General features: G+C 47.7%; 2 protein-coding genes across 4 annotated transcripts in view; both read right to left on the reverse strand.

Moving 5' to 3' along the window:
* st6gal2a (ST6 beta-galactosamide alpha-2,6-sialyltranferase 2a) overlaps positions 1-9,695 on the reverse strand; it is a 67,690-nt gene extending 57,995 nt beyond the window's left edge. The window contains exons 1-3 of one of the 2 annotated variants that reach the window (XM_076040377.1): positions 8,870-9,695; positions 8,260-8,333; positions 6,863-6,986 (exon numbers count right to left, since the gene is read on the reverse strand). The gene's annotated coding sequence lies outside the window, so the exon portion shown is untranslated. The remainder of the gene's footprint in view (positions 1-6,862; positions 6,987-8,259; positions 8,334-8,869) is intronic. The other variant, XM_076040379.1, reaches the window with a different exon arrangement.
* A 12,010-nt stretch (positions 9,696-21,705) lies between these two features.
* On the reverse strand, positions 21,706-27,538 carry jam2b (junctional adhesion molecule 2b). Of its 2 annotated transcripts, none has more exons than XM_076040083.1 (10): positions 27,340-27,538; positions 24,784-24,849; positions 24,360-24,470; positions 24,116-24,265; positions 23,847-24,028; positions 23,615-23,723; positions 23,306-23,413; positions 22,862-22,880; positions 22,716-22,761; positions 21,706-22,577 (listed from the first exon to the last, which is right to left on the reverse strand). In XM_076040083.1, exons 1-10 carry the CDS (start codon positions 27,392-27,394, stop codon positions 22,539-22,541), a joined length of 885 nt encoding a protein of 294 aa, XP_075896198.1. In that variant the 5' UTR covers positions 27,395-27,538; the 3' UTR covers positions 21,706-22,538. The 2 variants fall into 2 exon arrangements, with proteins under 2 accessions (XP_075896198.1, XP_075896197.1); XM_076040082.1 differs by having other exon boundaries at positions 22,716-22,764.
* Positions 27,539-27,702: the final 164 nt, after the last annotated feature.

A 27,702-nucleotide genomic window follows, 5' to 3' on the forward strand; every position in this document is an offset into this window, starting at 1 on the left:
TGAGAGCAGATCAGGTCGGCGTGAAGCCGAGGCGGGATGGCAGCAGCCTGCTCTCGCTTCCTTCCTTCCTTCCTTCCTTCCTTACGTCAGCTGTCTTCCACCTAAATAATACATGTGGCCCCAGGAAGAGCAGCCAGCGACGGATGCCTGGTGGTGCCAGCTCAATGGGAACCTTCTCGGAAAGGCTGAATAAACTCCTCGGAGGGCAGGAGTGCATCGTTAGAGCAGCAGACGCCTTCTCTGTTGACATCTTGGCTTTAAAGCACTTTGATCCGACGAGACCTGCTGCTCAGGATTTCCTTGAAATAACACCAAAATACAGGAGGAGGGAGGAGAGGGGGGGGACAAACTTGATTTATCCGGCAGGGGTTGAACGTTTTTTATGAAACAACCTTTCACCACTCTTGACCTGTGTGCTGTGATTTTTTTTTTGCACTGTCAAAAAAAAAAACTGCCCGGATTTAATCACAATGGACAACGTTTGTTTAAGGTTGGCCTGTAGATCTGCTTTTTGTAGCTCTATATGTTTGTATTTTTGATGTATTTTAGCTGCAACTCGTCTGCATAACAACACATTTCCTCTGTTAATGCTCTTTGAGTTGTCTTGAGTCTTCAATACTATTAAAAAAAAAAATAAATAAATGAATAAATAAACGCTTAGCCTCATATTTTTGCATCCTGGCAACAGCTTTTCTCAAAACCAGGCCGATCTGAGTATGCCGACGGCACATTTTTTGCAAGAACACGGGACCCAACACACGTGCTGGTGTTAAGCATACTTAACAGACTTTAATGAGCGCTTCTCATCCGGATGGAACAATTGCAGTGTCACATTTAACATTGTGACAGCAGAGCAGACCGACTGAATGAGATTGGAAAGCAGCTTGGATAGAAGTTTGAATAGCTTGAATGTTGGACAGAAGACTTGATTTAAAAAAAAAAAAAAAGAACCTCCTACACATACAGTGCTGCACACATTGTTTGGACCCTGTCTGTCACTGCCACTTCCATAGTCGCATTTCCTAGTGCTGCTGCTGCTGCTGCTGCTGCTGCTGCTGCTGCTCCTGCTGCTGCTGCCTCTCACGCCAGACTCCATGAGATTCTCCTGGGATTTCTTCACACCTAAGCTGTCACCTTGTGGAGAACTGACACTTTCTCTCTGACAGCCACACAGGAGTCGAGACTCAGCTCTTATTTTTCAGTGTGTGCGCGTGCGCATGCGTGCGCGTGTGTTTGGGAACTGGCGTATTTCACTTCAGCCTCTGAAGGCTGTTTGAGGCTAAAGAGTTGCTCTCGGGGTTGGGGGCAGATGCGATGGACTGCGAGGGTCAACTAGCCTGAGGACGAGTTCTCCAAATACTTGGGATTTATCTGACGCGGCCATCAGGTGAGGCGTCCATAAAAACGTCTTCTGGGAAGCGAAGGGGAGGCAAATCTTAAAAGGTGATTGGATGAGCAATCTATTGCATCTCTTGTATGTGGACCAGTAAAATTTGTGAAGCCAGTTGGAGGCCAGTGGTGCAACATTAACACCGGCCGTGACAGGACACCATCACCGGGCCCTTCTCACCCCCGGCTATCCAACTTCTCCTAGCAATACCGGTTAAGAAATCTGCCGAGATCTAAAGGCAGAATAAAAATCCATCCCTGTTGAAGGCTGGCAAGACGAGTGAGCAACACTTCAGCCGTGATGAACGGTCGGGATCAACTCAGACGTACGAGACTCATCTCACGGTACGAGTCTTTTTTTCATCTCCCGACAGTCTTTCCCCGCAGTTTCCACTTAACGCCTCTGACAGCGCGAGATCACAGCCGCTGGCACGCTCGACGCTGGTTCCAGTTTCCCGCGTCGCGCGACCTCGGGAACTCGACTCTCATCCCGTGACAGGTCTGCTCGTCTCCTTTTTAAAACGGCTGCCGCACGTCTGCGTGTTTGTCTCACGCTCCTTGTCTTCGACTCCGGCTGCCTTCAGCGCACTTCTCCGGCTGATGTAAGCCGGATGTAACGCCTGGAATTATAACGTGCCGTCGGTGCGATAAAGCCCTCCCTCAGACATCTTGCTCAAACCCCCAGGGTGACGCCGTCTGCGCGGGAAAGCTGGCTTTGGCACCATAAAGGCGATTTCAAAAGGTGCCGCATGAATCTTTTTGCTATTTGCGCCCTCGCTGAGTTTCGGTTTGCAGGTCGGCCTAACTGGAAAAGACGGGGACGAGGCCGTCGCTGTGAAAAGCATCACGTCCCTCAGGCAGACCGAGGCTCCGTCTGGTCCTCCTCCCGCCTCGCGCAGGCTCGGAACTAGGTTGTTTCCATGGCGACCGACTATTTGACGGACAGGTCGGTGTATGATGGCCAGTCTGCTGCGAGCGCTGCCACCCCGGGGCCCTGTCGTGTCAGCAGGATGCCGGGAGTCTGAACGAAACACGGCACGTTCGATGCATAGCACCGCGATGCGTTCGCTTGCCGAGGTACGGCGGGAAAGACCGAGCGCTCGCGTTCGCACCCCGCACTCGCCCGCATCTACTTTTAGACACGGACGCCCACGACGTCTTTGCTTCTTTTTCGTCCGGCCTTCCTACAAACGCGCAGCCGGTTGCAAAAACAAAGCAAGGAGGAAATTTTGTGTCAGCGTGCCAGATTCATCTTTTCTGTCTCTCTGCCATCCCAGTGTCTGTCAATCAATGCAGCCAGCCATATTTCGCGGATCGCTCGCTCATGTTGAATTATATATTTTTCAGATATTCCTCCATCCTGACATTCTGATTGGCTACATAATTACGTCCCTGTAGTGAGTTCTGGTTTTTACCCCCTGATGGTCTGAAGGTCACACGTCCGACACAAGACGAAGAGACAATGACCCTGATCAGCATAAAGAACCTAAACTCGATCCCCCGTCACGTGGTAGGAACCGAGCCCCTTGCTCTCTCTCTCTCTTTCTCTCTCTCTCCTTGGCTGAGTCCAGTTAACCTCTGGAGAAATAATTTTCCTCCACTCGCCAAGCTCATTATTTCAGTTTCCACACAAAACTTTGTCCAGCAGGTGAGGGTCAGAACATTGACAGAACATTGACGGGGCGCAAAATCAAAAGATTCCAACTTTTGCTGAGTACAGAGCATAATGGCACCTCAGTAACAAGATGATGTCAAGATATTTACAGAGGTTATCGCTTCTTTGACCAATACCGCTGACAGAATCTGCTAAGATTTCAAGACTGATTAAAATCCACCTCATGTGAACGTTGGCAACATGAATAAGGAACATTTTAGTCGTGTAGCTACTGTGGGCGACTCATGGTACGAACACTTTTTCCCCCTGAAAAATGTGCTATTTCAGGAAGCAACGCTGAAACTTTTGCGTTAGTCGTAGTCCAGTTAGCAGCAGAAACGCAAATTGGCATTTTGCGAGCGGATATTTGAATCTCCTGATGACTGCGGAATCCATTTACAGCGAAGCCCGCACGTCAAGCGAAGACGATACGGCGAAATGGAAGATCGGTTGAAAAGCGCTCGAAGGGAACTTCCCGTGAACTGTGCGTCGCTTGGCGTCATGCGGAGCAGTCATGCGCAGCGCCCCGGGCCACGGAGGCTGGCTCGCTCCAAACATTCACAGCGCTCCCCGCACTTGGGCTGGATCGAGGTCAGATGACACAGCGGGGCTCGGCGGTAGCCACCTCTTCAGCAGGGTCTCTGAGCCAGGAGTTGAAGTGGGCCAACATAAAGGATGCCAGTGATAAAACACCGCTGCAATTTAAAAAAATAATAATAATACTCAGATTCTATACTTAAGTAAAAGTACAGATACTTTGAAAAGTATCTGTACTCATTCATTCAACTCATTTACTCACGTAAGTAAGAAAGTGCAGGTTCTGTAATGTGCTTAGGTAAAAGTATACGTTTTTTTTTTTCCCATTAGTGAAACAATACATTCATTAATAAATTTTAAACTGCGGCATGACACCACCATACTGTTCCATCCCCGCTCAGGTTACCCCTGCGGCTCTCAAAGGTCAAGGGGTGACGATGCCAAGAGAATTTAAGAACCAATTTAAAGTAACGCGTCCGTGCATATCAGAGGCCACGAAAAAAAGAAGAAGAGGAAGACGAAGAGGGGGGGTGGAGGGGGGGGGGACCCCCGGTGGAAGCCACCGCCCACGGGAAACGTGTCTTACATGCTCAATGCCAAGATTCCAGACAGCGCTCTCAATTTAGCGAAACAGAGAGCAGATGGCTGCGAGCAGCGGTCAGGGTCCCCCAGTCGCCTGACAATACGGCAAGGACAGAGTCTGCTACTGCATGCAAGCTTTTCTAATGAGAGTCTCCTCTCCAGCAGCCCCACACAAACGCAGGCAGAACAATGTGGTGCCCCGATAATTGGAACACGTGGTATCGACGTGGTGAATTTTTTTTTTTGAAAAATCCCCCAAAACTGCCACGTGTCCTTGTTGAACCCTGCCAAAAAAAAAAAGTTTTAGCGCATCAAAAATATTTTTTTTTAAATCCCAGTTTCTTTTTTTTTGCACTCTCCTCCGGTGAATCCCCTTAAAATCATTTTGTTCCAGCCTTCCACCCCCTCTAGTTATTTTCAAAAAGCTTGTATCAAAGTGTTTGTCTGTGAGAGGCAGAAAAGTCCTCTCAAAGGATAACTAAGGGAGTAGGAAGATATATATATATATATATTTTAACTATATATTTCTTTTCCCCACATCATCACGCTCTGGTTCCAAAGGGCATGAAACAAACAAGTTGTTGCCATCAAGAGATTTTTGATGCGGCGGCTACGTTTTTCAAAAGCTCAAGCGGCTGTAATTGCGCGGAGGCGAACACGTGTGCTGCCGGTGTTCCTCGCCCGCTCCCGCTGTGGGAATCTCAGCAGGGCCAGCGACTCACACCTGCGGGTCACAGGCACCACATGGTCGCTGCTGGATGTTCACAAGGAGAGCGGGGACCCTTCGAGCGCATGTGTTCAAGAGGGGAAACTATTCATGCAGCAACGAAAAAAAAAATCCAGGCCAACACCTCCATCCGCTCCAGATTTCGGGCGCTTTTTCCGAGATGAAATTCCCCGTAGACGTAAAGGCCTGGTTCCATCCATTCAGAAGTAAGAAGTTCAGGAGAGAAAATAAGGGATTTGCATGAGAAGACAAATATTGTGAAGCAACATCAGGCTGAGGCGAAGGACTGAGAGAAATGCCCGTCTGCATAATTTCACAGCCCGAGTTGCTGTTTTCTCGAGCCGCTGAACGCGAGAAGCACAACAGATGATGCAGGTGTGCTTTGACTGACATGCCGAGCTGCCATCGATGTATAATTCATCGGCGGCGTGTCTGGCTGTTGCCAAAGAAAAACAGCTGAGATTATCTTCTTTTGCAAGCGGCTATGCGCTAAAACGCATCAACTTTATTCAAGCCAAAGCTGTTCCGCGCCGCTCTTGATCTCCTTGTTCCTCAGCCAGACACACCGTCACCGACGTCATGGAAGTCAGGCTGTGGGGGAGACGGTCGGTGGGGGGAGGGGGGGGGGGTTGAAATGGTAATGAGTAGACTCTGCGGTACCGGGATGAGATGCGGGGACCCGATTTAGCGCTGCGCAATTAGAGATCGGACGGGCGCGAGGCGACGCTTTTAGACCGAGATCATATATGTAGCCATACCGTGCGTCCCAAAGGCGGAGAGGAGGACGGCTCCGACCTCGGCTCGACATCCAAAACATGTATTTACACCAGAGGGGAATACAGCAATTAGCTGTAATTGCAACCTAGCGTCAGTGCTCGGCAGGGTGAGCCGGTGTCGAACTGATCCCTCAGTAGTGAACCCTGGAGCTCAAGCCTACACTTTGCCCGCAGCCGACAATGAACAGCAATGACTCAGTGACTTTCAAAATTTGTCGACACCCGGGGGTTTGCGTTCCAAATTGCACACTTCTGTATTAAACCCATCCAAAAAAAAAAATGTCACCATTGTAAACTGTAGTTCAATCCGTGATGTGCCGCGTCAGCACTTTGGCACTGATGTTTAAACGTCTACGATGGCAACATCTTGTCAGGTCAAGTCAGCTTCATTTGTCTAACGCACTTCAACCAAAGTGCTGTGCAGGGCAGTAGACTCAAATAAGAAAAGTTGATGACACATTATGAAAATCAAATTCAAATAGGAGTGAAATTCCAAAGGCATCCATAATGTATCTGAGGCGTTAATGTATCTACCACCGCCCCAGCAACCACAGACATAAATACTCCATTATATCACTATGGCGCATATTGTCTCCTGTTGTTACTCTAATTAGTGATGGTCTTTCCAGCGCATTGCACCCCACTGACTCCATACCCATAACACATTCATTTTGCATGGAGAAAGCATGCGGGACGCATGAATCTTGAGAGCACAAAGGTGCATTATAACTTCACACCGTCCCCATTTAAAATGCATTCTTCAGATAGATAGATAGATAGATAGATAGATAGATAGATAGATAGATAGATAGATGGATCGATGTCAGCTTTTTTCATCATCTTGTCAGGTATTGAAACAGGAAATTCTGCACTTCGGCATGATGACACTGTGCTGCAGGGGTGTTCGGAGGGCAACGTCAGGCCCTGTGTGTGTGTGTGTGTGTGTGTGTTGCCGGGTGTTCCAGCCTTTTCATAGTGTTCCCTCAGCGCATTAGATGAAATAGTTCTCCCTACCTAATGTGTTCTCACTTTTTAATTGCTTTCATCAATTTGCTATTATCGTTTTTAATGTGATTTTCCTGCGTCAGAAGAACGGTTGTGATGAGTTCCAGTGAGATATTCCGTAGCGGGTAAAAGCCAGAGTGTTTTGATATGTTGATGCCGCCTGAGGGCACAATGTGTTCTACCTCCTCCTACCGTCTTTCGTCATCTGGGCCTCCTCCTTCTTGGCTCTTTCCATTCCTCTCTCGTCTCCCCCGATGCCTGCGGACGTGGCGGTTTCTACGTGTGTCTGATGGTCCATCTCGCCCGCTGTTACACTCTGCAAGTACGCGGATCAAAACTCAATAAAACTTTCATCAGACAAAATTTTATTTGAAAAAAGAAAAGAAAAGACAGCTGTTCTCTTGTTGTTGTGATATGCCAAAAAGTTCAGTGTTCAAAAACCGCTTCAGGTTGTATTGTATTGAGTTTGTTTTTCTTCTCAACTCCATCAAGATTGTTTTTTTAAGGTCCTCCTACAGAGAAATTCTATTTCACAATTTCCTTTTCAAGATGCTGTTGTTACAAACTTTGACACGGCTAATAAGGATTTTTTTTTTTATTACCTCTGTTTTTGATATTTTGAAATGAAAATTCCATTCCATTCCTGATAAAAAAAAAATAAAGCATGAATCTCTTCAGCACACCCACTGTTTAAATGTGGATGGAGCGTCAGGAGTTCTTACATAACGGCTTCGAGGTTCTGAATAGACATTCAGCATCGTCTGCACAGAGGAAGCTCACTGGTTATCTACTGAAATTAGAAGGCCGACCAAAAACACCATTTCTTTGGAGTTTGGCAAGATGAATGAGCGAGGCTTCAGGGTTGAAATTCAGGCAAATTCAATTGCAATGCACGGTGAGTTGCGGGATAATCGACGGTGGATTATTTTCATGCAACTCTTCAATGTGACGGAGCTTTTTAAACCATGTTGCTATTTCGCACTTATTTTCTCACTCTGGATTGATTCCAGCCTTCGCGGTGACAGAAGCGGCGGCGGCGGCCTAAAATAAATTCACAGCCGGCCGCCATCGCTGGCCTTTCATCCAGTATTTCTTTTTTCCCCCTTCCCCGAGAGTCCCCGTGCCCTCCTGCTTCGGGCTGCCCAGCGGTGGCCATTAGCCGACTGAAATGAGAAGGTCTTTCTGTGCATTCATCCAAGTGTGATGGCTGGTTAGACACATGGGTCATCATGGATCCGTTCGGGGCTTTCAGCCACAGCGTCCGCCTGGCACCGTGCCCCAACAAGGTCACCAGTACGCAAGATAACATTTATACAACCATCTCACGCCTGGCTGGTTTACTTTGGATGGGAGAATAAGGCGGGGAACAAAGCCAGAGCGGCTCGGCCAGAGTCTCGGGGGTCTCTGGAGTTACACTGTTTAAATCAGCTGTTGAGCCACTTTCGCTGTGGGGTGTTGTTTACTCCGCCGCTGAGCGGCTCCCCCTGACTGTGTGGAGTCAATTTAAGAGGTGTTTAGGGGGGGATTATTGAGCGGATAAACGGGCTGTTTGGTTAAGATTTGTTCTAATTAGAGATTTGTTTTCACACCTTGAATTGGGATCGGTCCAGCGTGAATACAAACACGAGATTGGATTGCACACGAGCGCCCGCAGTCCAGTGTTCTGCACAAAGGGGACAGTGGATGAAAGTGAGCGTGTAAACAACAAAAGCTCCTCCGCAGTAATGACTCCTCGATATTTTTGCATCATTTGCAGCGATTTAATGCGCTTATCACAATCCCACCTTGCAGGATCTCACTTTCTAAGGTGCTAAAGGGATCGTCTAGTCTTTGAGATAGTGGCAGGGAAAAACAACAACGACCCAACAACCAGCAGCGCCCCAGTTCGAGAGGGGTTGCAATAAAAATGCATTAAAAATAGAACTGTATATGAAAGCAGTGCAATTTTAGGTGGCATATTACTGAGGTTGCAGATGATACTAGCCAATGTATTACAAGCTAGCTAGCTACACCCCTTGCTGCAGCAGCATGTTTTTGGAAAGCCGACCGTAATAGCAGAGGATGAGGTAGAAACGGCAGTTAAATTGGGCAAAGTTGGTGTACAATCTGGTAAAACGCAACGCAATTGAATTGATCACCGCGAGGCAGACAGGACTACAGCTGAGGTTGTCCACTAGGCTTACGTCATTTCAAACTCACCATCTCGCATGACCTTCAACAGGGTGGCCGAGTCGAACTCATCGCCAACAGCTGACGGCCTGCAGAGCTTCCAGCTTTTGGCCGAGGACACTGGTCACCTCGAGCAAACACTCCAACACTGGTTGGCCCTCTGGCTCGGGGCTCCGCTCCACTCTTAGCACGACCATAAACTAAGAGAGAGGCCCTTTCCTCAAGTGGCATCTTAGATCAGAAACTGCAAAGAAAATAAATAAATGGAACACATACACACAGTCTCTTTTTCATCACTGTCGTAATGCCGTTGTACATAGTTCAATAACTAACAATATTTACACTCATATTTCCCTATTGGATAATAGCTAAAACTATTCACACACAGATACACATGTTTTTTATGCACCAGATCTCTCTGGTTCAGTTGTCCATTAACTATTGTCTATTAATAATTCAAAGTTGGGTCAGACTGGTTTTGCAAATGATCCCACTGCCGTTGTTTCTACAGGAAAAAAAAGAGCAGATCCACTTCGGCGTCTCGCACCATTACGACAGATGTTTCCCTGCTTGCCGCTACTCGTTCAGGAACAGGACCTTTTAACCTGATTGTGTCGGCGGGTCATATGCGGGAGACGACGAGGTGTATCGAGGTGCGTCAGTTCCACGGCGCCGGCGCTAAAAGGGAAAGTGTGTACTTCCTCCTGCACGACACGCGGCCCGCTCAAGAATTCCGCCGACGTGTCCTCGAGCAGGATCTTGGAAAAGACGTGCGGCGCTCGCACACGCGCAGGAAGAAAAGAAATTGCGTCGAACCATCTGCTCAGGGTACGCTCGGGTACCAGCTGAGAAAGAAAGAGGTGTCATTAGACCAAAATAATGGCTTTCGCTCGGAGACTTTCGCTTCACTTTTCAGGCTTTGTCGGCCGTGAACTGAGATTGTAAAGACGGGATTTAATTTCCCAGAAAGAGCCATCCAGCACCCCCACCCCATTCAGACGTGAGGTCAACATGGCCCCGCAGACCAAACAAACAACCAGAAAACTGCAGATAATTGTCCGGTTTACGGCAGCAGCAGCAGCAGATATCATCTAATGGCTTGCACTGCCTAAGTGCTCCCCTGGGTATCCCGGGGCCAATGTATGCAACTGAAACACTCAAGACCTGGACAGTCAGCGCTGTTGTTGCTTTTCATTTATTTATTTATTTATTTATTTATTTTATAATGTCTGTGTTCCTTAACCTCCATGAAGGAGCAGAACTCCAGGGATTGAGAGACCGCAGCGGCGGAGAGCAGTTCAGTCGGATGAAAGAGCAGCTGGATGTAATGAACATCGCCGCCCCCATTCGCCCAAGGGCCCGGCCGCTGCTTCTGATACTCCTACAGACACACCGCAGGGACCAGGCTGAATAAGCACTGAGGTTCTGTGACAAAAAAAAAACCTCTTGACCTCCAGGTCCGGTTCATCTGCAGCGTCGGTGGCCACCAGAACCGCCGCCGCTATCAGCACCCAAAGCGTTTCCTTTTCCCTTTTCCTTTTTTTTTCACCGCCCATTTGCATGTGCGCACATCATGTGCCGCGCTACAGTTCATTTACTAGATGATCCACCTCCTCCAACGCTCTCTCACAACAATTCCAACCAGTATCGTGCTTCTTCATCTGAGGACGGGCGCGCGTTTTGCGTGGAGGAGCAGATTCGAAGCTTCCTGTTCAGGCAGGAAACCCATCAGCAGAAAGTTTGCAGAACTCAACGAAAAATTGCTGCTGTAAGTGCCTGTGCGTGAGTGCGTGTGCGTGCGCGAGTGAGAGTGAGAGAAACAGATTTGCATTCTTCCAGTAAAGAAGAAAGAAGAACCAGAAGAAAAAATAGATTGACTGGATGCCCACAGCTTCCTTTTCACAGCACAGCAATTTCAATTCTGGGCTATTTTCTTTCCAAAGAATGAATCTTTAATGCTTGTTATATTGTGAAAAGACTACGATGTAGAAATGAAAAAATCTCCAGTTGTCTCCTTAAAATGGAAAGGTGAAGTATTTAATTATTCATGTGTGGCTGCTGCAGCAGTTCTGCTCCGCGACGGCCCATTTAAAGCATGTAGAAGCGTTTTGCAGAGCATCTCTGCCCGATCCTAAACATTCACCATCCTTCTGTCCGTTTCCTGTTTAAAATAAGTGCACTTCCTGTGGGACTTCCTTCCGCGCCTGACCTGGGAACTTGGTCTGCAAGGGGGAGGGAGACGGGGGGGGTGGAGGGGGGGAGGTCGTAAAATGGGAAAAGGCCGGAGGTCAGGGCGAAAAAACTCTTTACGAGGACTCGCAGGAAGGGGGGGGGGGGTTTAGGGTCCTGCATGCTGACACAAACAACATGGGTGAAAGATCAGATGGAAGTCGTCACCCTGCGAGTGTCCTGAAGGGGGCGGGGGTGAGGGGGGGTGACCTGAAGTCAAGGCAGCGCAGACCTCTGCAGCTATTAAACACGTCCTTCGAGCCTTAACTCGGTGTTTACATGGCTTTTTATCACCTGGCGGATACATAGCCACAATAAATAGCTTTTTTTCCCCCTCTAAATGAGTCATTTAGCCACCTTACTTATTACCTCCAATGGTTTCAGCACAAAATGGGAAATGGCAGCAGCAAACCCTCAGGGAATTCTAGGCTTTCAGAGAAGGCCTAGACCAAAAACATAGGAGTATTCAATAAAACACAAGTATTATTATTATTTTATTTCACTTCATTTAATGTAATACATTTTCTCTCATCCACGTGATCCTACAGTCAAGTTCACATCCATAATGAAAGCATCACTGTCCTGAAAACCCGTCAAGACCCGGTCAACTAGGTCATTCATTGGTTTGGACATCATGAATCCAGGAGGAGGCCAAGCTTTGTGTGCCTTTAGTTTCAGGGTGAGGAGTGAACTGACCAATCACAGCTTGATTCTAGGAATGGGAAAATGGAAAAAAAAGCAAATCTTTTCTACCGTTTCCTTCAGTAAACTGATCTGGCATCTCGAGCTTGGCAAAGCTGCCCTCCCTGACACCATGCTTATGCACCAGCACAGAGGGCCCTTCAAAGAGCGCCCCCGTGAGGCTGATTTTGTTTAGTTTTTCTGTGACCAAGCTCTGGATCAAAGTCAACGGTCTGAAGGCGGACGCTCGATCACCCGGCCTGAAAAAGACGGACGCAGGAAAGAACTCTGACTGGCAGCCACGGCTCGGAGGAGCAGCGATGGTCTCGCTGTAAACTCTCAGCCTCGCTCGCCTGTTTCTGACACTCCACTGATGCATGATTAATGGAGCTATCCAGACGCACCGCGCCGCACCGACTGATCAATAATGAAGACGGCTGCCTTGCAAGGGATTCCAAGCACGGGGGGGAGAAGACACACATTCGCTCCTAAATATTCCGTCAAGAGAGAGTGAAAGGCGGCAGAGGAGCAACTCGGCGGCGGCCTCGGCAGGTGATGGATGCAGCGGGACGGGGGTGACAGATGTGAGGTGGAGGAGGCAGAGGAGGAGAGGCTTTGATGACTTACATCCAGCCGCAAAAATGAAAGGATGAAACATAGCTTCCATTTAGAGAAGGCGGAGGACTTCCTCCCTCTTCCTCCCTACCCCCCGCACACTCCCTCCGGCTCTGCGACCGTCCCCCTCCGTCCTTCTCTCATTCCTCCCGCAGTGTCTTTGAACACGCCGCTGCTTCTGCGGAGGAAGAAGAAATATAGACACAGACCGGCGGGGAGACACACTCCTCGGGCACTTCCCTGCGTGTCCGATGGTGAAAGCTTTGAAGGGTTTTATATTATTATTAATACTATTTTGTGACCTTCTGTTTCATGTGATGCAACAGCAAGTAAATGGTGGTTTTTGAAATTTAAATAAGATTTTTTTTCCCTCCGTCCTCGGTATATTCGGGCACCATGATGGCGTCGGCCTTGCAAGCATTTCTTACTCTTACTCGTAGATTGACAAAGGCGACAGTGCAGCATTGCCTCGCATGACTTTCTTCTAAAAGTTCTCGATTCGAAGCCTGAAAGAACCAACACCAATCCAACACCAACAACATCTGCGTCCACAAAGAGCGGCATTGTTGCGCAAATGAAAATAAAGGAAAGACTCCATTCATGGCATATGCAGCGGGGTCGGGGTTAGCGTTTCGCTTTCATCCTTTTCAACCTGCTTCGCCCCGACCTTGGTTGTGCACCTGCAAACCGACACACAATAGAGGCATTGTAACCAGGATACACAACACTGTCACTCCCAAATCCTGTTCCAGCATCTCTTCAACACTCGTCATGCGTAGAATCAGGTTGTGGGTTTTGTAAAAAAAAACATTTTCAGAGGAAGAACAATCACGTACTGTTGCTCTCTGTGCGTCATCCACCTGCAAGATAGCGCAGCGCGCAGCTCAACAGATCAAACGCGCTGGTCTGGCAGATTTTTTTTTTTTTTTTTTTTTAATTCTCAGAATGATTTGCAGTTGCAGCGAAAACAGGAAGGATGTCATTTCTCTGCGGGGAAAAAGCCTTACTTCTCTCACTCCGAGGACGTTTACAGCCGTGGTACTGTGATACTGGGCCTGATGGATGGGCGAGCTGCAGAGGAATCATAAGTACAACGTGACTGAGAGGCAGGCGAGTCGGCGGAGCACCTAATCTTAGCGAGGACGACGCCAAACGCTCCGCTTGGGGTCTGGCCTCGCTATTCTCTGCCCATATGCCGGTGTATGATGAAGCGGGGGGGGGGGGGGGAGACGGGGGGGCTTAAGGTCTATGAATAACTGGGCGAGAAATAAATGAAAGGCAGTTGGCGCCCCGGGAAGAACACAGCGAAAATGAAATGAAAGGCTGCTGAATGGAGTTATGGCTTCCTTTGGCAAGAGGGCTGATACCCCTCCGAGTCAATGGCTCAGTCTTCAAGTGAACTTTTTCCTTGGCTCACTCTCACTCCTCCCAGAGTGTCGATGCAGATATCAAGAGATCAAATCCTAAAGACGGGCAAAGGAGTACAACTGCCGGGTTGCTGTTAGCGCCGCGACTTAGGATTCCAGCTGTTGTGCCGCCCTTTTCAGCATCTCACTTCCACCCGATCCAACCCAGGCAGGCCATTCTTCCCAATTAGAGCCCTCTTCACGCCTCTCTGTGTCCTAGAAATGTCCGAGTGAAATCTCCAGGTGGCACTCGTCCCAGAGACTCCAGGAGAGCGGCTTGATCCGCGCTGCACTTTAGTGCTTGTGCTCGACGTCTATACGGAAGAGACTTTCCTCCCAGCTGGAAAATTGCAGAGGTCTGCATCACGCCGGCGCTCATTCACCAGTGGGACTGTGAGAAATCTCCACAGTCCCTGTGGCGCCTCTCTATCAGACCGGCTCCAGAGCCGGGGCAATGCATCAGGATGAGCCCACCTACGTCTAGTCGGTCTCCCGCACGCTTTGTCTTCGCTTCCTCTCCCGCCTGAGAGAACAACAAATGGCTTTGTTGCGTTTTTCATCTTCCGTTTGGAAGGCGTTCAGCGGCAAAGTGGTCAAGGAGATGGAATGAGTTGTCCGTCTGGGGTGTCATTACTGCTGGATGAAGCCCTCGGTGAGATCATAAAGGGCTGTTTTCCAGAGCCAAATGCTTGAGAGCACGATTTCTGAACAGAGAGGAAGGAGGCCAACGACGGGCGCTGGCAGGCGCGCGACAATTTATGTAAGACAATGATGAGGGTGTTATATAATATGTTGCCTTCAACAACCGTCACATAAAGTCTCTGAGAGCGGGAGCTGGCGATAAAGGCGAAGTCGTGCAATAAATCACCGCCGCATTCACCCCGCGCTCAGTTATTCGGAAGCGTAAGCAAAACAGCGCCTTCCTGTATGATTCCAACGCTTCCCCTCGCTCGGCCGTAAAGTACACAACACTTCGCTCAATGTCACTTCCTACGACTGTGCTCGGCGACGCCAAGGTCAGCAACATCTGACGAGCAGCAGCGGGAAGACGACGCCTCTCGCCAAGACGAGAGGCCGCGATCGGCGGGGCGCAAAGAGCTGCAATCAGACCGCGGCGGCTCCGGCACAAAGAGCGGGCGGAACGAAAGAAAGGGAAAAAGGACAGGAAGAAAATAAAGGGGGAGGTGAAGACGTTCGATGGGGATGGACGCACGCACGCGCGCGCGCGCGAGCAAAGCAAAGCAAAACCTTTCATCATCTGCGCAGGGACAAAGGGAAGCTGCGGGGGAGAGAAATATAGGGGAGCGCAAACAGAGTGGGAGAGGTGGACAGAAGGCAGGATTGAGCCAGTGGTAGGACGGTGCGGGGACGCTGGTGTATTTTTATCATGTTCTCGTCGGGGGCCAGCGCTTCAAACACCGGCTTGTTGTCTTTGTTTTGACGAGGCCGCCCTCGCAGTTAATCAGAGCAAAGACACGCAGGCGGGAGGCGGCAGACACCCGACTTACGCCGCAGGAAAGCCGGACGGGAACGATACGAGGGAAAGGGGGATTTTGGCGTCCGAATGGGGACGGAATGGTCAGTTCTGCTCCTCACGCAAATCTTTTTCCGCATGAGAGAGGCAGAGGATTTAATAAGCGGAGGAGCGCCCGCATGCTTCCATCCCCTCTGAGGAGGAGGGAGGGTGGCCAGGGTGAGGGAGGATAAGATCAGGGATGAGTGGCAGGGAGGGATGGAGGGGTGGTGGGGTGGGCGTTCAGCTGGGCACCGGCTCTTTTCATCCCGGTGTTGCAACCCGTTGCTAAGACTGCGCTTATGTGACTCATGAATCCCGGCAGATTAAAAGGGAGCCGCTTCTCCAAATCCGGGGGACACTTGACTGAACCTGGTGGTTTTTTTGGGTTGTTTTTGGCTTTTTCCCTTTTCTTTTATTATTCACCCATCAGCCGAACGGTATGGTAAAAACAAACAAACAAACAAAAAAACCCTGGTGTTCATCCGGGGGAATCGCACAAAACAAAAGGATGGAATTTGAATTTCCCTGGCAGAGAGGGAGCTTGCATCATGCCATTGTTTTGTTTTTTTGTTTTTTGAAAAAGCAATCAAGGGAGGTTGTGATGGTGGGGGGGGGTAGGTGGGGGAGAGAGAGAGAGAGGGGGGGCTGCGCTTGGCTTCTGTGACGAATGCATTGTTCCCTGCGCCTTTGATACATATTCATGCCTGGGATGCCTGCTGCAGTGCAGTGGCGAGTCTGAGGACACTGGAGTCGCGCAGCAATCAGGCCTCATCATCAGCTCAGCCGCGCCTGGTCCTGTTTGGTAAAGTTGCACTTTTTTAAAGGCACAGCGCCAGCTACATTCCCCAATCCCCCCCGATTCCAGTCTAATTTTAGTCTATTTGTTTTCGAAATCTTGGAGCCAAAACTGTGACACAGATGGCTGGAGTCGCTATGGAGACAGACATCGAACAGGAGTGTGGACTGTACCCACAGAAGCAAGGTAGCGTCCAGGATCTTCTGGCAGCCAACGGCGGCTAACTCGTCTGAAGTGGCTGTCGACCGAGGGACCTCTGTGTGGCTTTGTAGTGAGGACGCCAACGCTAGTTTTGACTGCGCAGTGCATCGTGCATAACCATACAGGGGGAAGATAATCCCCCTCTTTGGAAAATAGGCATCACGCCTGGCTGCACTTCGATTTGTTGCTGTTGTAAGTTCTGCTTTTTATCTGCACAAGCTGCACCCACGTACAAACAAAGACATTTTTACCACAGTCTTGTCCTTTTCTATAGTCGGGACAAACACAACATTATAATGCAGACGCAGCAGTGCCGAATGATCAACAACAGCAATGAGGTAAGATAGCAAAATGTACCTAATGTCAGCGAATGGCTCCTAGCGGAGTTCGCTTTCGGGGACCTTGGGAATACATGATGATCAGCCTGGTTAAACTGTACTGATGGACTTGCATGCTGCCATGTGCAGCGTGTTGCAGAGGGAACTGGCAACACGTTCAACTTGCTTTGGGTTTCTTAACCAATAAAAAAGGAAATGCTTCACAGTTCGGCACCCCAAGCGGGGTTTTTCAAGTGTCTCTGAACACATCCTGCATTAACCTTTCAAACGGTCAGACGGTGGAGGTAAAGCGTAAATCTCCCTCCCTGCAAAGGAAAAAAAATCACCCTGCACCGCGCTCTTTAAAACATTATTGTCTGACATTTCAGATAGTGGTGGGGGGGGCCCTGTGGCTGTGTTCTCCGAGTCCTGCTCCCCGCTCGAGGGGCGGCCGGTCTAATCCGACACCGGGGCGTCATTTAGCATCCAGAGTGTCGGGGCGGCAACACACTCACAGCCGGTGAAATCGGATGAAAGCTGGATGATGAAGGCCCTTCTAAATGTGTCCGAGGGTGGGAGGAGAGGGGGAGGGGAGGGGTGGGATAGCGGAGGTAATTATCCAAAGAATCATGACAGGAATTCAATAACGGGCTTTTGTCCTGTGAAACTTCACTCTCTCTCTCTCTCTCTCTCTCTCTCTCTCCCCCCACTCCATAAGGATCCTTCTGTCTTCTGCCTGGCCCTCTCCTCCGCTGCCTCCTCTCTCACTCCCACCGGTCCTGGGGGGAATGAGTTAAAAGCATAATACTGAGAGCACTTGAGTGCAGAGGATTCCTCTTGAATGCTAAACAGCCTTATCAAGTGGCACACTGCAGCACGGCGACTCACAGGTACGCTGATGGACGGGGGGGGGGGGGTGACGAGGGCTGACGAGTCTGCGCACTTAAACTTTAACGAGGGCTTGTAATTACGCAAATGTAAACCTTGGAATTTACGATCGCGGCCATTATTCGTGCATCGGAAAGGATGAGTGGAGGAAGAGGACGCATCATGCAACAGAAATGAGGTGGGGGGGGTAGTTAGCAGGTACACAGCCTTATTTAAAAGGCATGGAAAGGCTTGAATCTATTGGCGCACATAAGTGAATGAATTTGCAATTCTGCAAGCATCACCGGCACTACGTCATTTGTTAAATACCTTCATCCAATCAAAAAAAATCAACATGCATAAGAGGAGCAAGGCAACTTACACTTAGCAGTGCAGCGAGGTCTCCCAGCACAGTTTGTCCTCAGGAGCCGCAAGATAATCGCAAACACCTGAGGAGAAAGCAGATGACACGCAGGGTGATGAGTGCCATGGTTAACCACTAGATGGCTCTACAACGTGCATAAGGGCAGCAGGGAAGAAGAATATAAACCAATAATAATAATAATAATAATAATAACATCCCGAATAATAATAATAATCATAATAAATAAATAAATAAACAAGCAAAAATAGGAAACGCTTCACGTATTAGCAGCACCACAGAGATTATTTCTCAGGAGCCAAAGATCCTGCGTCCTGATTTCCAGAGATTACCAGAAATTTTCTTATTGTCACTTGTCACATTTTAATCCCATGTTATCTTTGCTGATGACAGACTCAGACATCTATCTAGGCCAACTGATGAGAATTGAACCCAGAAGTAGGAGTAATACCAAGTGGGTTTTTAAATTTTTTGTTTTCTCCCCGAAGATATTGTGTTTCTGAACATGTTCCATCATACTCACAAAAACACCTACACTGTTACTATTTGGGATATTGGGAGCACACTCTGTGTGCGTGTGTGTGTGTGTGTGTGTGTGTGTGTGTGTGTGTGTGTGTGTGTGTGAATGCTTTCTGCATGCTCTCTGACTCTCTCAGGGGGTCTTTACACTGTATTTTAGCTTCACTTGCTGAATAACAGTACAATTCAGACAGAACGGATGACACACAGAGTGCAGATAGTGACTCTTACATCTGCTGCAGCTCACGCACGCACGCACGCTCACTCACGCACGCACGCACGCACACACGCGCGCCCACCAGTGAGTGCATAGATCCCCAGCGCACGCACTGTAAGAGCCCCACGGCTTTAAGATTTAATGAAACAGTGGGGGTTGTTGTCTGATGGGGGTTTAAATGTTTAAATGCTGCCATTTCTTGCTGGCCCAGCAGGAAAAGAACGTTTCCTGGGGTAATCCTTCTGTCAGGGGTCTTCCTCCTGCTCCCACCGCCACAACACTTCCCCCCACGGGCAGAGGAAACATCGGCGTCTGCACGATGCAGGCTTTGCATAAAACCGAAATGGGCTGAGTCACAAAGACTCTCGGTTTTCAACAAAACTCACACAGACACACACACACACACGCACGCACAAAAAACAAAAAACAAAACCCAGATTGTTTGGCTCGTGAGGAGATGAATGGCTGTGGAACGGTGGCTGATGTGCTGCGAGCAGGGTGCTGCAGAAGAAGAAGAAGAGGAAGAGGAGGAGGAAGCTGTTTGGAGGAAAAACAGGTTTGAGGCTTAATTTAACATCTAAGAAAACAGCAGCCGTGACACAGATTTCATCTGACAGCCGCCGCCCACTCGCACTCGGCTCCCTCTCTCACTTATTTTCACACGCACGTACACACAATCACAGCCGCGCGTACACACGCGCGCGTGCGCGGCCTCCCCTTCGCCGCCATCCGACATGTACACTCGCATTTACAAAATGTGATGTAACGTTTCCCCTGAGCCGCCAGCCAGAAGGAGCCTCCATGAAGGTGGCTGGCGAGGATGTGCAGGGGGGGCGGAGAGCTGGAGCTGTCAGCATTATGGATGGATGGATGGATGGATGGCTGGATGGATGGCAAATCTATGACAGAATTCACTCAGTACATGTCCAGTCAGTTCATAATAATTTGTTGACATCACGAAACAGAACTCAACTCAAACATGAAATGAACGGCGCTGGATGTGTTTCGTTAAGTCCATTAAGTGACTTCAAACAGACATCAATCCGTTCATTTGGGAATAAACCATCGGCCAATTTTGCAGTCAGGGTCTTGGGCTGCCATGAGAACGTCTCCAGTTCATCACAGAGCCAATGGAGAGACAAGCAACCGCCCACACGTATGGAAAAAAAAAGTGGGAATCGAACCCACAACCATCTTGCTGTGAAGTGACTGCCCTAAATGCTGTACCCGCTCTTCAATTCAATTCAATATAAGTCAAGTCAAGTCAAGTCAAGTCAGTCTAGCCTTGAATTAAGATTACAGACCCAGAAGATTGGTCCATGTGGTCTGCTTTCTGTTATTACAGAAGCAACAGGACATTCCACTTATTCCAAAGAAAAGATCCTATCATTTTAAAGAAGAAAAAAGTTCTGTGCTCCACATCAACCTGCTGCACCAGTCTGCAGTTTTCACTGATGCAATGTCAGTATTTCTTGTTTTATCTGTTCCTGAAAAACAAACACAGCGACAGACGCTACTAAACAAGGACAGCCTGAGCGAAAAGCCAAAAAAAAAGAAGAGAAAAATTTAGAAAAACAGCAGCATTCAAGGTCATACAGACCTTTAGCGAGAGGCAATTGAATTAATAGAAAAATTGAACTGCAATCTGTGACACCGTCTCATCAATAGTCGAATACAAATGGTTACATGGTGAACTAACAGACCACAACAACCCTGCTGCGGGGCTGGGAGTTGATCATTAAGAGTTGGCTAGCATTTATTGCACAGGAAGGAAAAGAAATAGTCTGTCTCGGTGAAGGCCAAAGGAAATAAATCACCCAATTATTGCTCCACAGCTTTGCTCTTTTACCGGTTGTCCGCTGCGCGCGTTGTTGTTAGCGTTGGCTGCGAAACGAAGAGCTGCACGTAACTTTTTTTTTTTTTTTTTAAACACCGCGTAGAGATCGGAGTGCGGAATGAGTGTCGTAGAGTGAGAGAATGAAGCAGCGCTCGTTAAAACACACACACACACACACACACACACACACACACACACACACACACACACACACACACACACACACACACACACACACACACACAGACGAGACAGCAGTGAACAGCTGCACCGCAGCTGCTCTTGATTGACTCGAACTGGGTATAAACCACAAGGTTGACCACTTTCAGGGGCGATACGTTTAATGTTGTATCGCCATCTAGTGGTCACATAAAAATGCATTGATATCAACGCGATCAAAGGTCACACGTTCATTCGATTAGACCATGTGACACAACGCAACAGGTGTGAGACGGAAAGCAACTGGAAATAAACGACCTTGCATTTATTTGTTTGTTTGTTTGTTAGATATGTTTACTTGTTTGCGTGTTTGCTTGTTTTAGATTCCAACAGCAGGTGAGTTTTTACTAGCAAGAGAAAAAAAGGAGACATTCCAGAACAAAATAAATACTTTTGCCAATTATGAGTGAGTGAGCCTTTTATTCATTACAGGTACCGAAATACATACAAACTGCTACAATCCCCGTCCAAACATATACAACACAAATACAACTGCAGAATTGGGCATTTATAGTGTGGGGGCAGAAAGGGGAGGACAGGAGAGGGAAACAAAACTCTCAACTATGCTCCTGAGAGGGAATACAGTGTGGGACTGGGGAAAAAAACAAAAAAAACTCAAATAAATAAAAATAAGCACATAAACAACACGATTTACCCTGACTGGTCTCCAAAGATATCCATATTCCTTTGCAGAGCCGAACACTTCTCCAAGATGACACCCACGTCGCGTTTCAGTTCAGAAATCACCACAGTCTGATTGCCAACAGCTTTGCCCACCTCAAAAATCACGACGGTCAACCTTTGGGGACCTTGGACCGCTGCAATCGTCTTTCCGAATTTGTCCATAAACCAGGGCAAAGTAAAATCCAATCAGCAGCTGACCTGCCACCTCTCCCAGCCGTCCATCACATAGGCCGCAGCCAATGTTCCGTCTTTCAATTGCGTTGAGAGACCAGCTGATGAATTCCATGATTCAATGCAATTAGCGACATCATCTGCAGTACTTTAGAAAGGCAAAAAAGAAGCTGACAATCTTTTCAAAATAAAAAGATGAGTCGTTTTCATTTCTTGTTTTATTGACATTCTCACTAACTCATTTTAACATGTGAAACAATATTCCAGTAGTGAACTGCGCAATTTAGGTTTAATGTGCTCTTTGCTTATTTTTACAGTGTTATATTTTAAATGTTACATTTATTAAAAAAAACAACAAAAAAAAACAAGATATATTTAAAAACAAAAAAAACTTATTCAAACGACATATCCAAAAAGATTACAGACCACTTTCAGTGTGTGCAGACACCTGTTCATTTGATGCTGAAGAGCAGAGCACAAAATCGTCATAGAAAAATATAAACATACTGAATACATTGGCAGAGGCACATCTAAATTTAAATTTAAAAAATAAAAATAAAAAAACATTGACGAAACAAAGGATACAAACTATACAGTGGAAGTGCACTACACTTCTTGACCAGCAGAGGACAGCAGAGAGCAAAACCCTAACGTGAAGTATAGACATGATAATAGCGGAGGAGCAAAATATAATCTCTTTCTGCAATTTTAAACACGTTTTGAGCAACAACAACAACAACAACAAAATCATCCAACCTGAAGCCAATCATCACATGACATCACATCAAACTATGGAACAGCAAGATGAGACAGATATACAGGCAGTATTCCAAGTGAATATAAACCAGTGTTTATATATATATCTATATACATAAAATCAAATCCTGAAGTGCAGTCGGATGGTTCTGATACGTGGAGACCGGTCCGTCCCAGGAAGGAGATATCAGTCATCCAGCAGCGGGGCGGAAGTCCAGTGACCTCCCAGTGTTGACAGCGCTGAAACCACTCTTTTGATTTGCTGGGAAGCCAAAGTGTTTCCTCCTCAGATGACGAACGAGTGAGTCTGCTTGTAGTGCCTGAACTGCGGGGAGCAGAGAGACGGACGGTGAACAGCTTCCCACAATTAGGCAGCCGGTTATCAGCGACCTGTCGACAGAATCTAATGGCAACACTGTAAACACGGGCAGCGGGCGCCACTGCCGAGCCTCCGATCACTCACGTTGCGGACGGGGGGAGGCGGCGGGGGCGGGGGGTTGTAGGCCTTGCTGCTGAGAGACAAGAGGGAGTGTAAGTCCGGCTTCGGCCAGTGAGATGGGGGGGGAAACACGACGCAACAAGAGCTGAGAGGAGAAGCGGCGAGCTCACCTTTTCGTTTTCTTGCTCTCTGTTTAAAGACAACAAGAGAGGAAAGGGTCAAATTCAGGAGATTTTTCTCAGAATGGATAAAAGGGATGCACAGCAGTGGTGGAGCAACATTCAAAACTCTCAAAATGATATCACCATATTTTACTGGAAATCTTGGATAAAGATACACTTTGCCGTGAAGAAATACATTTTCAGTCCATTGATTATGAGATGAGACAGTAAATACCAACAGGAGAAAACTGTCAGGCTTTTACTTTTATACACTCAGCAGAAAGGTCAACATTTCAATCATTATTATTATTATTATTAGTAGTAGTAGTAGTATTATTAATAATAATAAAAACATTATTGTTAGTATTATTATTATTATCATAACTGAATGCCTATCATGTAATAGCTGTTTTTACATGAAGAGCAAATTCTCCCTTCACACACACTACTCACTCTTGCAGCATCCTCGTCGTCTGCAGATACACACGCAGATGCAGCAGAAGAGGAGGAGGGCCGCGACGCCTGCAGCTCCCGCAATCAAAATTGTCATATTTAAAGGATCTAGAAGAAGAAGAAGAAGAAGAAGAAGAAGAAGAAGAAGAAGAAGAGCAGGAAGGGGAGAAGGAGAAAGAGGAGCAGGAGGAGGAGGAGAGGCAAAGGGACGGTTCACTCGCACTTTAATCTCAGAACAGACTTAATTGCAGCACTATATAATGGTAAATTCCAACGTGAAACCTCTCTCTTGCACTCGAGTGTACCTACAGTCCAATACTTTCAGCTGTTGAGCCACACAGCTCTTGGGCGCCCCCACGCTGTTGGACGACTCGCAGCGATACATCCCACCGTCCATCTTGGACACGCTCTTTAACTTCTGCTCAACATAAAAAAAAAAAAGAGGTTAGGAGGTCAACTGGCAGGCGGCTGTTGCTGCATTTGTCACCCACCCACCTCCACACACACCAACACACACACACATACACACGTGCTCACTCACCAGCGTTCCCTTGTTGGGGTCGATGCTGTACGCCGTGTCGGCCGTGGCCACCAGGGCCCTGTTGTCTTTGTACCAGCGGTAGGTGGCGGGAGGGATGCTGAGCTTGTCCTTGCAGAGGAGTTCCAGGCCCGAGCCCACAAACACCGAGTTGGGCACGTCGCAGGAGGGGACATGAGGAGGCACTGAGGCGGTGGAGAGGAGGTAGAGGTTGAGATGAGGCCAACGGTGCGAGAAGCTGGAGCAAAAAAACGAAAGGTTTCTCGTCTTACCGAGCACGTTGAGGGTGATGGAGGCCTCAGCGAGGCTGACGTGGTCCTGGCTGGCCGTCACCTCGCAGCGATACTCCCCAGAGTCCTTCTGGGTGACGGAGTGTATGGTCAGCGTGGCCCCTTCCATCTTGGCTCGTTTTGCATAAGTCTCTGGCAAGACAACAGTGAATTGTAAGAGAAAAAGATTTTAAAAATTTAGAGGAAGAAGAAAAAACCCTCCCGAGGCTCTTTAGTCCTCACTTACTGGTGAACGTCCCATTGAAGTAGACGAACGCCACCCCTTTTCCTTTCTTCTTCCACTCGATTCGCGGGTTTTGATCCTTTTCGGTCCTGAACTCGCAGGTTAGCACAGCGTCTACAGTAACAGGAGATGGAGGAGAACTGAAGGGCCACAACAGGGTTTTCCAATCTGCCTGTTTTTTCAGGCTGCATTTCTAAACATGCTAGAAACTCCATTGTCATTGCCATTGTGAAGAACACTGGGTTCATGCAAGACGCGGCGCCTCGAGACTGTTCACAAGCTGCAAGCTTTGGTTCGGCATTACTTTGTTGATTTAACGGCTTAATTTAGAATAAGACACGGTGTCTCCTCCCCTGTGCTGCGTACGCCACGTTCTCACTTTGTGCCACGTTGTGTTATTGCGCCACTTTATGTTGTGAGGTCCCACCTGTGTGCTCGTGGACCTCCACTTTGGGCTTATTGCTGGTGACTATCACCGAGCGGCACACTGGACCTGCAAGGGAGAGAAAATCACACATGAATCAAACGGCTCTTGCAGTCAGGCGACAAATAACTGTTTTCTGCTCACTCCCGGATTCAGCAATAGTTGTGTAGACGTGGAGCATGTGTGTATTGGATGCACAGGGCGCACAACATGAACTGATTTTCCCCAAAACCTGCATATCTGGTTTAGTTTGTGTGACTTCACACACACACACACACACACACACACACACACACACACACACAGAGGCACATAGGCACAAAGAGCGCTGAGCTCCGTCCTGGTGGTACCAGGAGCAGTGTCTTGCAGGAATGCAGGTGATGGATGAGGTTCTGGCCAAGCTGCTTAATCCCAACCTGATAACCTCTGCCGGGGTTGTGTCCGTCCGGCCGGCCAGGCGAACACAAACATGCGGAAATCATAGCGTGTGTTCTCTAACAACAGCGCAAATAAAAACAGAATATGTGTGCGTGTGCGTGTGCGTGTGTGTATGGGTGTGTGTGTGGGTGTGTGTGGGTGTGTGTGTGTAAAGCAGTCTGCTTTTCCTCTGCAGACAAAGCAGCTTCTCATGAGAGTAACACTACACCCCTCAGCTGGCACAGGCTCTCAGATGTCTGCGCGACACACTCGCGAGGATCATCACACACTGAGCTCATAAATTTGACTTTCCACACCGTGACCTCCTGACCGAGTCGTAACTAACTAGTTTTGATACTTCAAAACAAAACAATCAATTCATTTGCTCTGAATTGCAATGTCTTGATTGTAATATTGTGCTGAATATCATCAATGTAATTTTAATGATAAAAAGGGATTTAAATTAATAGCTACAATTGTTGTCATTAATTATGTTTGTGTTATTATTATAAACATTTGACTCAATTCCAAGAAAGCCCTGCACACATGAAGGCCTTGTCTGTTTGCACCACAAATTACTGATAAAAATCTAAAATTTCTAGTCTTTATCTGCATTTTTGTTCAAAAATAAGGTTAAAAAAAAAAAGAAAAAAAAAACAAACATCAAAGTCTTGCAGCCCTGTCCCAGATGAGAATGGGAGTTTCATTCCTCACGTCACTGTCAGGACACTCGGTCCTCATGAGTAAATTCAACATTCCAGATAACGCATACGCGCGCACACACACACACACACACACGCTGAGCTGCAATTACAACGTACAACAGAGCCTGTTTGCCCGAAAAAAACAAGAAAAGAAGGAAAAACTCCCACAGCCAGTTCAAATGCATTTCCCAGATAGCGAGGACTCTTTTTCATCTCAGTCCAATTAAGACGAAGGTCAGCTGGGGGTCTGTGCTGTGCTGAGGGGGCGGGGTCTTTGGTGGGGGCCCGTGCGATGAGCCTCATCAGCCTGCAGATCTTCGGTTCAAACGGCATCGGGGAGAATTTCGTGTAAACACAGACCCCCCCCACCCACCCACCCACCCCCCACTGCGCCAGGAGCTGATTGACTTTTGAACACATCGTCACATTTCCCCACAAGTCATGTCAAAGTCAGACTGTAACAGTCTAAAGAACTGCATAAAGATAGATTTAAAACATGTATGTATAGATATGTTTTTAGTTAAGCTTAGTTTAGTTAACTCTGGGTTCCCTGATTTTAATCTGACATCACAGCAGGCATTAGAAATATGTGAGACATGAGAAAACAGAGGATGACTTCATAGTGATTGCAATGTGATTTCTCACAACTGGAAGCTACTAAATCTCCTACTACTCCTTTTGGCAGGCATGGAGTTGATCGCATCAATAGAACTACTGAACCAACCTGCATTCTGCTCTTGTCAGGAAGAATTGTTGCTGAAAATTGTTGTTGTTTTTTAAATTTCTGAATAAACGAACAGTTGTAAAGAGAGAAAAAAAAAAAAATCTTACTATTACCCCAAATGGTTTTGACCAAGTAGTTTGACTGGATGAGAAGACGTGTGCGAGCTCTGATGGAGTGCTCCGCCACAGATGGGTTGTATCATTCTGTTTCACGAGTGTTCTTCATCGTCACTGACTGCAGCTGTGACATAGTACAGCCCAGTCCCCAGTCCTGCTTGACAACTATGTCTCATTCAATAAATGAAATGATTTTCGACCAAGTATTGAACTGCATACTGCAGAAAGCTCCATACACACTTTGAGGTTACCAACTTTCATTGAAAGTCTCAACCAGATATCAGTTGTAGAGATGACAACAATGGCACTAACAATTGGGAAATTTCTCCTGAGTTGTTTGTTCATGGACTGATTTTCATTTTTGTTATGAGCGAATAAAGTTATCCTAATAAAGATTTTTACCACAATTTTTCATCATTTTACCACAGAAGTTTTTAACGTCTTTTTAAATTCTAAACTGATCACTTTAAGTATCTTTTCCAACATCATTAACCGTCTGAGGAACCATGTCGCAGCAGTTACATTAATTTTGTCACCGCTTAACTTTAACAATAAAATAAAATAAAAAAAAACCTTATAGAAAAAAGAACCCACTCACAGTAAAGCACCACAGCGAGGAGGAGAAGCAGCGGCGACATCTTCATGGTGCTCATCTTCAGACCCTCTGATTCCAGATCCGTCCTGAGTCTCACCCTGTGTCTGTGTGGGATCAACACTTTTACTCCCAACTTTCTGCAGCCTCTTCAGCTTTCATCTGCAGCACACACGCGCACACACGCGTTACCCAGACAACTGACGGGGTTGGGGGTAGGGGTGGTCTTGGGGGTGAGGGTGGGGTGCGGAGGAGGTGGGGGTGGCAGAGGAGGGGGTGCGCTCCCTGTGCACGACCCCTGCTGCAGTCTCAGGAGAGGGAGATACGGGTTTGTTTTATTTTGAAAGGGGCCCGTTGTTTGAGCCGCCC

Source organism: Nelusetta ayraudi, unplaced genomic scaffold (assembly GCF_046127955.1).
Source record: "Nelusetta ayraudi isolate G7.1 ecotype Tasmania unplaced genomic scaffold, CSIRO-AGI_Nayr_v1 ptg000060l, whole genome shotgun sequence".
Lineage (NCBI taxonomy): Eukaryota > Metazoa > Chordata > Actinopteri > Tetraodontiformes > Monacanthidae > Nelusetta > Nelusetta ayraudi.